Source organism: Eucalyptus grandis, chromosome 8, assembly GCF_016545825.1.
Source record: "Eucalyptus grandis isolate ANBG69807.140 chromosome 8, ASM1654582v1, whole genome shotgun sequence".
In the NCBI taxonomy this organism is placed as follows: Eukaryota; Viridiplantae; Streptophyta; class Magnoliopsida; order Myrtales; family Myrtaceae; genus Eucalyptus; species Eucalyptus grandis.
Genome location: NC_052619.1, coordinates 1713019 through 1724192, shown reverse-complemented (window position 1 = coordinate 1724192; position 11174 = coordinate 1713019). Strand labels below are relative to the sequence as shown.

The 11174-nt window shown below is 41.0% G+C and overlaps 1 protein-coding gene across 1 annotated transcript; it reads left to right on the top strand.

Annotated features, from left to right (window-relative positions):
• The first annotated feature begins 2365 nt into the window (after positions 1-2365).
• On the top strand, positions 2366-10790 carry LOC104445909 (receptor like protein 22). The gene is made up of 5 exons (XM_039318396.1): positions 2366-2836; positions 3244-3337; positions 4559-6237; positions 7223-7294; positions 10668-10790. The coding sequence occupies exons 1-5, from the start codon at positions 2366-2368 to the stop codon at positions 10788-10790; spliced, it is 2439 nt and encodes an 812-aa protein (XP_039174330.1).
• Positions 10791-11174: the final 384 nt, after the last annotated feature.

Here is an 11174-nt window from a genome sequence, read left to right as displayed (position 1 = left end):
ATACTAAAACGCGTTTCCTCCACCCGGTTCAAAAGACACGAAGGAAACATTAAAAATTCAAAAGAAAGTTTTGTCTAGGAAGCTTTTTATCTTCTTCCGTCGTACAAGAGGTAAAAGGCTAAGGACCAAAAAAAAAAAAAAAAAAAAAAAAACACGCTTTTGATTAGAAACCTTGCTTGGACTTCCACAATGAGCAGCGCAGCGTGGTTTTGGTCCACCATATGCCAGCTGTAAAGTTTTACTTTTCCTCTCTTAATTTACACTTTCTTTTTCAAGTTCTTAAACTTTTAATTTAATTAATCAATTCCTTAAATTTACATAAAATTTTAGTTAAATCTGGTCTTCGGCACTAGCTCTAATAGGCTCGATCTAATATGGCAATCAAATGATTTTAGAGTATGATGTGGAAAATATTTAGCCTCCACAAACAAACCACCATGAAAAATGATGTAAATGGTTTCCTTTATGGAAATGCCACGGTTAAAATGTTTGCCACCACGTACAAGGCGTCAGGATAAGAAAAAAACTTTTTTTTTTAAGTCATCCTCCAACCTTATCTAAGGGTTGTGTCAACGTGAATTGATTGCAATTGATGTAATTTCCTGAAAAAGTTATTGTACCTTTGGGACACAAGGTAACATACTAGTCTCTTGTGTTTTCCTTTTTGATTTATTCCGGAAATACATTGGGGTAATCACCTAGAACTATTATCTTTGGAGAAACCTTGGTTTCCTAAATAAGTTATTATTCGGTAGGTGTCATTTCTACTGGGTAATCTTTTTCAGCTTTGCTTATTTGGAGACACAATGAATAATTGAAGGTTCCATGGCGGTGGCACAAATTATGTAATGAGAAAGGCCTTTTGTTTCCTTAACGTTCTTCATTCATCTAGGAATGACCCCTTGGATATTGAAGGACAGGTCTAACTATTCTAGTCTTCTCGGGTGGCCCAATTCGCCTGGAGATCCATTGGCTAATGTTCGAATATTCTTCTTGACTTGGGTAAATGCCAGAAGGCTAGAATCCTCCTTTAAGACCTTCTTGATCACTATACGACGGGACGTAAAATTGATTTCATTGACTGAAGGTTCAAAGAACCTAAAAAGGAACTTGCGTCTTTGGGCAGCTCAATACTTGGTGGGGAAGTGTTATGCCAACGCCACTGGTTAGGTTGGTACAATTGGTTTGTCGTAAGGAAGAAAATTCTTTCTTGAGGTTTGTCAAGTTTTTCTCTTCTTTTTTGTGAAAAAGAAATGGGAAGGGGATGGTACCAATAATACTCACAAAGAATGGCGAGCACGGCACGACAAAATTTTCGGCTTTCACATGAATTTTCAATTGTAGCTTTTTTGACAATTGATGCCTCATCTTTACTTGGACTCTGGAGTCTCCCTGTCATTTCCGAGAAAGTATGATCTGGCCTTTGGATCAGTAGATCGAAGTCATCCCTATCGTGGATCACGTCAGCCCTACAGTAAAATTCACTTAATTAATGATTGAGATAAAATTGATTGGTATTTTTCGTTCAAATTATTGTTAAGAACCAATGGTGCTATTATACAAAATTATAAAAATTCTAAATGGATTCACATTTATTACTTAGCATTTACACAAATTGGGTTAGACGTGTGTAAGCACATATGATATATTTAAGAGAGAAACATCACTACTCAAAAATTAAAAATTAAACCATGACCGAGAAAATCACTGTTAAACTTGAAGAATTCCAAAACAAAATCATTTTTTTTTGTTGTTGGTGATAAGTGTAGGGTGAGGATAGATGAACAACTGAGTTTTTCAGTGGACGCCCATCCAAGCAAAGGTAAAAGTTAGAAAGACATGAGTCCACCTATAAATGGGCTTATTGATGGAAGTACGCACAGGCTACCCGTATGGATGAGCCAACAACTATGAACAACTTCTGTACTTGAAATTTAAACTTGAAGTTATGAGTCAAATCAAACGACATGGACGATTACATAAAGAAACGAATGGATACTTTCAATAAAGTATGAAATATAGATAAAAAAAGAGAATGCCGATCAGCTGCCGCGCTTGTGCCCTAAATAATGAAAGAAATGTTCGTGCGTCTAACAACTTGCAGTTTTCAAGCCAATACAGAAGGCATACCTAAATGGCCAAGTAGCAAGATAATTCCATTGCCAGAACCAGTTGTTGCTGCCTATAAAAAGCTTCTATGTTGTCCATAGAAAACTCACTTCAGTGACCAAAAGAACAAAAACAAAAGCAGAAAATTATGGCAGCCTTATCATTATATCTGCTGCTTACTTGGATATTCTTGCTTTCTCTCTTTCGTACCAGGTTTGCTGAGGTACTTTGTCATTCGGACGAGAGCTCTGCCTTAATGGAATTCAAGAGAAGTTTCAGAACCAACACGACAGATACACAATGCGTTTATCCAAAAGTCCATTCCTGGTCGCTGGATGGAAGTGGAGATTGTTGTTCGTGGGACGGCGTCGAATGTGATGAAGTCACTGGCCGAGTGATCGCCCTCGACCTTAGTAGTAGTTGTCTCTCAGGCACCATGAGTCCCAACACCACTCTCTTTCGACTTGTTCACGTGAAGTCACTCAATCTCGCTTTTAACAGCTTCAACTTCTCCTCAATTCCGTACGGCTTCAGCAATCTTTCAAAGTTACAATACCTTAATCTCTCCTCCTCCAAATTTTCCGGTGAAATCCCTAGGGATATCTCACAACTCTCCAAGTTAGTTTCTCTCGATTTGTCCACTTCTTCATATGAGACACTTCATATGCCCAACATGGGCGATTTCGTTCATAACTTGACTGGGTTAAAAGAACTTGATCTTTCTCTTGTAAGCTTGTTATCACCTTTGCCTCCTATTCTAGTAAATTTCTCTTCCTTGACATTGCTTAGGCTAGTATATTGTGAATTGAATGGAGACTTTCCGGTCGGCATTTTCAGTTGCCAAACTTGGAAGTCCTCCACGTTTCTGGCAATTCCAACCTTTCTGTTTTTTTTCCCAAACCACATAGGGGTTCTCCATTGAAATCCTTACACCTTTTCCAAACCAACTTCTCTGGAGAAATACCTGCTTCCATCGGAAATCTTAGTCTCTTGAATTCGTTAGACATCGGGTATTGTAATTTTTCAGGATCGATTCCCTCTTCAATGGGTAATCTTTCTCATCTCACAAAACTATTTCTTGATGGAAATAACTTGCAAGGTCAAATTCCTGTTTCCTTTGCTAATCTTACCCAGCTATCGGAGCTATGGCTATCTTCCAATAACTTGAGCGGTGATTCTTTGGAGTGGGTGGTCAACTTGACAAAACTTACCACCTTGAGCATTTCAGGTAATAGTTTCTTTTTGGTTATATTAAGCGCAATCGTGATGTCACGTCATCTATGCACTAACCCACTTAATGGACGACAAGTGGCATTATGAGGGCCTTCTATCATAAGTCTCTCTTTGCCTGTTCGGACGGATCTCTTTCCTCCTCCATCTACAACTCCATGGAACCCGATCTCTCAAGCTCTATCGTTGCTTGCTCCCACCCTGACCACGACCAGAACCCCCACTGCGACAACCACGAGCAAAACTACCATCGCCGCCTCAAGAGCTTCAATTTCGGCAAGGGCCTTAGCCGGAAGGCCTTCTAGCTCGACAAGTTTAGCCAGGTCTTGAACCACGAACAGCTTCTTCATCAACTTCTTCTCCCTCAACTTCCTCAATTTTTTGACCGAAAGAAAAAAAAGAAAAAACTTCCTCAATTGATCCCTCTGGACGTCATGATCTTGATGGTCGAATCGACGTGCATCTCGTCCTCCCGCAACCTCCTCAAATCCCTAATTTTCATATTGACGCTCCCACTGTACTTGAAGAACTCGGCCTATGCGCTGATAGAACTCGCGAGTGGTGGCCATCGATGAAGCCCGATTTCGCCAATTAGACAAACTACTTGACAACGTAGTATGTCCTCTCGCCACCATAGGCGATGAGAGAGAGGATAAGCTCCTGCCTAGAGTCGAGGTGTGAGGCCTAGAGAGCATTCACATCCTCAAGAGCTAGCCCAGCCTAAAGGCCTTTCGGCTTAAGCCAACGCTGGACTCGAAGCTCCTGAGGTGGCGATGGAGGGGTTGGGTTTTGGGAAGGAGGGAGAAGGATAGGATGATCTTTGTGGCGTACCTGGAGATCTTGAGAGCATTTTTGAGGTAGGCCTCGAGGTGGAGGAGGAAGTCCCCGTCTCCGGTTTTTCTTGTGCCCATTACGGCGGGGGTTTTTGGTGGTGGTCCGGGAGGGAGCGAGCAGCAGTGGAGCTTGAGAGATCGGTGGTTCCATGGGGTTGTAGAGAGAGAAGGAGAGAGATTCGACTAACAGGCAGAGATGAGGAGAGGGAGAGAGACTTTCCAATTTTTGATGGTGGGGCCCTCCAGTGCCTATTTGCCTGAGTGGGCTAGTGCATAATCACTTGGACCTAATATTTTCCGGCGAAAGAGAAAAAACGGGAATTGAAATCGATGGTGTAACTAACGCTCCTTTATCTTGTGTTTTTTTTTTCCTTTTTGTTTGGTAGGTAATCGGTTAAGCTGTGGATTTCCATCTTCATTTGAGAACCTGAAGGATCTTAAATTCCTTTATCTGAGGTCACTTAATCTCAAAGGCGTTCTCGATATAAATAATCTATTCTCACTCAAGAACTTAGAAGTCTTAGATTTGTCCTTCAACAATATATCATTCACCAAGACATTTGTCAATGCCACTACATTGAAGCACTTATACTTGGATTCATGCAACTTGACCGAGTTCCCACAGTTTATAGGCTACTTAAGCAAATTGGCGATGTTAATCCTATCACACAATAGAATTCGAGGGATCATTCCTAGATGGATGTGGAACAATAGCAAAGAATCTCTCGAGTATATAGATCTTTCTGACAATCTTTTATCCGGCTTCGAAAACAACCAGACCAATCTTCCTTTACCAAACTTGAGCTATCTTGACATTAGTTCTAACTCGCTAGAAACAACCCTCCCCGTCCCACCTTCCTTGGTCATGGTATACAACATCTCCAACAATTTCCTATATGGGGAAGTTCCAACATCCATTTGTGAAGCGAGATCTCTTACCGTGCTCGATTTGTCCAACAATGCTCTAAATGGCACACTTCCTCCTTGTTTGGGAAGTATTCGTCCTTTGATTTTATTGAATCTTACGAGAAATAAATTCGATGGCATGATTCCTCATGTTTACCCAAATGGTTGTGCATTGAGGATGATTGACCTTAGAGAAAACCAACTAAGTGGGATTGTTCCGAGATCTTTAGGAAATTGCGGAATGCTGGAGTATTTGAATCTTGGTGACAACCAAATTAATGATACATTCCCATTTTGGCTATCGAAATTGGCCTACCTAAAAGTAATTGGCTTGCGGTCCAATAATTTCCATGGTCCCATAGAATCTCATCTAAGCCAGCTGAACTTCACCAATTTACACATCCTGGACATCTCCAGCAACAACTTCAATGGTAAATTTCCTTCCAACTTGTTGAAGAGTTGCCATGCCATGAAGGTCACGGTTGGTCAAGATAAGTTGGTATATTTGAACGTTAATAAAGATTTTCAAGGGACTAATGTTACATTCAGCATAAGTAAGACTTATGCGATGAAATTGATGAATAAGGGCATGGAAAGGGAATACACGAAGATTCTAGATGTCCTCATGGCAATTGACCTCTCCAATAACAAGTTTGAAGGGTTCATTCCTGAACTCATTGGAAATCTGAAATTACTTCGCATGCTCAACCTTTCAAACAACCTCCTCATCGGTAGCATCCCTCCTTCCTTGGCCAACTTGACAGTGCTCGAATCACTAGATCTTTCTAGGAACAATCTTGTAGGAGAGATTCCTCAACAACTAGCCCGCCTCACATTTCTTTCGGATTTCGTTGTCTCTCACAATCATCTATCAGGACCAATACCACGTGGAACACAATTTGATACGTTTGCGAGCAGTTCATTTGTGATGAATGATGGTTTGTGTGGAAGTCCCTTGCCAAATAAATGCACAAATGGTGAGAACGCTCCACCACCACCATCATATTTCAAAGTGGATGATGAAGAAGAGTGTCTATTTGACTTGGATTGGAGAATGGTGCTGGTTGGCGCTGGAGTCGGGTTTTTGGTCGGTATTGTGCTAGAGAACTTGATCATTGACGAGAAGGGTACGTGGTTTTTGGACTACTCCAAGAAAATGGTAAAAGGATGGAAAAAAGTGAGGAAAGCTCTGGCAGACAAGAAAATATGCAGCTAGATACTTAATGCTCTATCTTTAAGTAGCTTGTTGAGAAAAGTTATAGATGCATGTTTGAAAATTCTGATCTATGTTTATTTCCTATAGTAATATGGAGATGCTGTTTTCTTGCTCATGAAAGTTATAATTCTTCTAAAGATTCTAATCTATGTCTATCCATATATGCATCAGCAATGAATGAATGTTCTATTGTAATATTACTAGCCAAATGACTCTCAAGAATAGAGAGACGTAATTGAGATGAGTAGATACTATTGAAAAGCCAATTAATATAAATGGTGGACGACATTGTAAAAAAATTTGTTGTCCATGGAAATCGAGGAGATTGGAGTAAAGGTTCTCATGGTTCACAGGTAGAAAGGGCCTTGCTTTTGTTCATTTGAATGTATATTCGGTTGAACTTTCGTAATAGAGCATTAGCGATTCGTGTTGTGTCAAGATATTCGTGTCAGTTACTTATGTCGTTTTATGTCAGTAGACAAATGTTATATGTGATTGATTGCAAATTGTTTCCTATTTAAAATGAACGAAAACATGTCAATTTCGAATGTAGTCGTATCAAGTTTGTGTTTTTCTCAGAAATTGAAATTTCGTATTTGTGTTTGAGTCTCCAAGGAATCGCCACTTCCCATGCTCTGCTAGACATCAGCTTGCAATTTAAGTGAGTTACCAAGAGCCTTTGAAACTATATATATATATATATATATATATATATAATTTATTATTATTTTTCAAAACTAATGCGGTATCCTACATGCAAGATATTTTCATAGAGATCATTTTAAGTTAAATGTAAAATTTTTTGCTTAAGGAGCATATAATTTAAAAAGTGATTTAGTTTTATGAGTATAAACGTAAACATGAAATCTAAAAAATCAACGATTTTAACAGAACTTTCTTGAATTGAACATAAAAATCCAATTCATAGGATCTGAATGAGCAGGGGGAGGGGAAGTCCCCATCTCCATCCTCGTTCTACCCTTGTGGAGTGCGGGGCAAGGTTGGTTATTAGAATGATGAGAAAAAGGGTTATATTTCTGCTGGTTCATTTAATAAGAAATGACGAAAAATATGCCAAAAGAGGAGAGATAAGTTTGTAATTTATCAAAGTTTGTACTAAATTAATGACGATAGTGATACATTGAAACTGACTCACAAACTTGTATTTAAAAGTACGACCTTTGTGACATCCAGATTTCGGGCTCTGATTTCGATTAGATAAATTGGGCATTTCATCGACACGATTACAGTATTTTTCTCTGAGTTGGCCACTCACGAGATAACTAGACTAGCTGGGTGAGTTATTAAGGACTTTAAGGCAAATAGACTTGAGAATTCGACCAGGAATCGACTTCTCGACCGTGCTCATCTTTAGAGATCATTGCGACACAGTATAAAATCGATTTGAAATTAGAGATAGGTCGGTTCGACTGAGATGAATGACTGATCGTGGGTGACTCCACTAAATTGGAAAATTCTCATCGACCGGCACTAATTTGATTTTACTGTCGTTTTGGTACCCTGTGTCTGTATTTGAATCATAGAGATTTTCACGACAATCGAGAGTCGCCAATGTGTCGAGTGGGTTCATTGTGGCTCGAAGAAAATCGACCACGGGTCATTTGTCCTAAAAAGTTCTGAAAACTACCTAGTAGCCTAGGTCACGCTAAGAGCGCGTCGGAGTGAAATTAACCGCCAATCTAAGTCCGATTTTAGAAATTGAAGAGTCTGTCATGTCACAGGTCATTTTAGGAGCATCGGCTCAGTCTCAGAAGATTTTTCTAACAATCGAGACTTTTTGGGAAAAAGTTGAGTTAGGGCCATTTTTATCAAAAATTGCAGAGGACCGTTCTTGAATTCAAAATTGGGATGCAAGTAGGCTAAATTGGTAAAGAAAAGTACCAATTTGATTGATGAGGTGTTAAATAATTTAATGGGGGTCGATTTGATTTGATTCAAGTGGGATTAAGGTCCAATTGGAGGGAAAAACCTAACAAAATTCGTATGCCACATCTACCCCACACTTTGGCCTACCTAAATGCTTCTAAAGGGGGCATATTTGTCAAAAAATGAAGGGTGGATGACAGCTGGTGGTGGCCTATGTGGGGATGATCTGAGAGAGAGAGAGAGTGAGAGAAAAAAAAGGGGGATTGGTTTCTCTTCTTCCCTTCTCCCTCCCGTCGTGGTCCCTTCCCTCATCTGCTCCTTCTTCGAAAACTCCATGGAAATCGAAGACCAGCAGCAGCCAGCAACCATCGCGACCAGCGACCAGCGTCGCTGCTCTGCGGCCGTCCACGAGCCCTCCGCCCTCTCTCTCTCTCTCTCCTTCCTTTGGTTCGAGCAAGCCCGAACAGTAGAAAGAAGCGCGATTGGCGACGCTCAAAGGAGCCGCAGCCACGCCGGAGTTGCCATTGTCGTTGTGCCATCAGCGAGCGTCGCCTCACTGCCATTCGCCTCACGTTCACCCGCCGTGTGCCGTCTGCCCTTGCCTGATTGAGCTGCTGTCCAGCCCCTGTTCCACCTCTGTTTAGTCCCGTTCAGCTGCCTTAGGCCGCCGCCCGACCACCTCCAGCCACCGTCGGCCTCGCCGGAGCTCCGCCTTGCCCTCCGCCGCCCTTGGCCACCTCAACTGATGCCGGAACCGCCCCTTCCAGCAGCGAATAGAGAAGACAGAAAATGGGTTTGACAGTGGGGTTTTGGCCCGTTTTGGCCGTCTTCCCGAGCCCGGATGCTCGGCCCGCTTTGAGAAAAGTTGATCCTCGCGTCGACCTCATCGTTTTGAGTGAGTTTTACTCACTAATGCCTTCTTAGTTTGCTAATTATACTTAAAGGTTGATTAGTGTTAGTTAAGTGTAATTAGGTGGTTAGATTAGAATTGATTAGCGATTATTAGTTAATTGCATTGCATATTAGTTGTTTGGTTAGTGTACTTAGATAGGGAATTGCCTATAGTATTTATTGGATGCTTCGTGGGATTTTTCTTGACCCTTATCGGGTGTTAATTAGGCAATTCGGGTGTAAATGGAATTTTTAGGAATTAAATATTAATTTTCGAAATTAATTATTTAATTATTTATTTTCCAGAAATTCAACTGGGATGGTCGGTGACCGGAATTTTATGCTGATGATCGTGGCGTGGTCCTTTTATTTAATTGAACTTCATATTGTGCTAAATTGGAATTATTATGTTTATTTATTTAATTTTCGAAATTATTTATTTAATTATTTATTTTCCGGAAATTCAACCGGGATGGCCGCTGACCGGAATTTCGTACTGATTGTCGTGGAGTAGTCCGTTTATTTATTTGCACTTTAATTCGTGTCGAATTGATTTAATGGTGCATTTTTAAGTCATGTTATTAAATAATGCAATTTTGACCTTGTGATTGAGAATTGGTCGGGTATCGGTTGTCAGTATTGAAAGTGAGTTGGTAAATCATCTGGAGAATGCACGTGGCCCAGTGAATTGGAATGTCACCTGGGAAAGACACGTGGCTCGGTGATTGGATACGTCACCTTGGCAAAAAGGTAGCCTTAGAGAATGCACGTGGCTCGGAGACTCGACATGTCTTCCTGGAGAATGCACATGGCTCGGTGACAGAGTGTGGCATCGTAAAAAGGGTCTGGTGGGACCATAAAGCCACTAGATCTTGAGAAGGTCGGGTGGGACCATAAAGCCACTAGATCTTGAGAGGGTCGGGTGAGACCGTAAAGCCATTAAATCTTGGAAGGGTCGGGTGGGACCATAAAGCCACTAGATCTTGAGAAGGTCGGGTGGGACCATAAAGCCACTAGATCTTGAGAGGGTCGGGTGGGACCGTAAAGCCATTAAATCTTGGAAAGGTCGGGTGGGACCATAGAGCCATTGAATCTTGAGAAGGTCGGGTGGGACCATAAAGCCATTGAATCTTGGAAGGGTCGGGTGGGACCGTAAAGCCACTAAATTTAAGAAAGTTGCTTGGTGGGGCCGTGATTACCACCTATAGATAAGTTGTGTCCTAAGGACCATGATTTATAATTGGGAATTGAGTTGGAATAATTGAAATGACCGTGAGTGGTCTTTTTGGTATGTAATCGACTAGGTCGATTGATCATTGTCTTGATTTGATGCTGTGGATTGATTGATTGAATGGAAATGACATTGAGTGGTCTTGTTGGCGTGTAAGTCGATTAGATCGATGCTTCGATCTGTGATGTGATTGCTTGGGTGCCTATTTGATCTGTGCTAATATGCGGGTGGAATCGAGGCCAAGGTAAGTCCTCGACTCATGTTGTGCATAGGCAGCCCTAAGGTGTATTAGTTTACTAATCGGGTCTTAGGGGGTAGAACTTGCTGAGACATTGTCTCAATGGTTATTGAATAACCATTTCAGGACCCAGATGAGGAGCCTAAGGAAGAGGAATCTGACGAGGAGATCCCTGATGAGGAACTCGAAGAGGAGTACGTGGAGGAGAACCCCGAGGATGACCCCGAGTACGACCCAGATGAGGACTGAGATCCCGTCCTGTCTTGTCAGACCTTGTCTGCATGTGAATAGATGTTAGATCAGACTTACGTATATATAGTATTGTAGAATACTATGAGATGCGTGTAAAAAGATGTGGTTGTGAATTTTTAGTATGAAAATATATGGCCTGCTTTTCTATCCCATTGTTTATTGTCTAGGGATTTATAACTGCTTTCGCATGTGCATATATAAATATAAGGGTTGGCGATACGTAGTCCTGGGATATCGCATTTTAAAATCGACCAAAGGTAAGGGATGTGCGCGTGCCTGAGGATCGAGGCGTGACAACCTTTGTGTTTAGTTTTTTAAAAATATAATTGTTATTTAATACTGATTAGTCTGAATATTTAAAAACCTACACACACATATGAA

Bases quoted from the DNA above. Each gene is read 5' to 3' on its own strand.
- LOC104445909 (XM_039318396.1), top strand. From the start codon at position 2,366: ATGGAATTCAAGAGAAGTTTCAGAACCAACACGACAGATACACAATGC. The intron at 2,837-3,243 runs GTAAGCTTGTTA...AATCTTACCCAG, and splicing joins AAGAACTTGATCTTTCTCTT to CTATCGGAGCTATGGCTATC. The intron at 7,295-10,667 runs GTTGGTTATTAG...TAACCATTTCAG, and splicing joins CTTGTGGAGTGCGGGGCAAG to GACCCAGATGAGGAGCCTAA.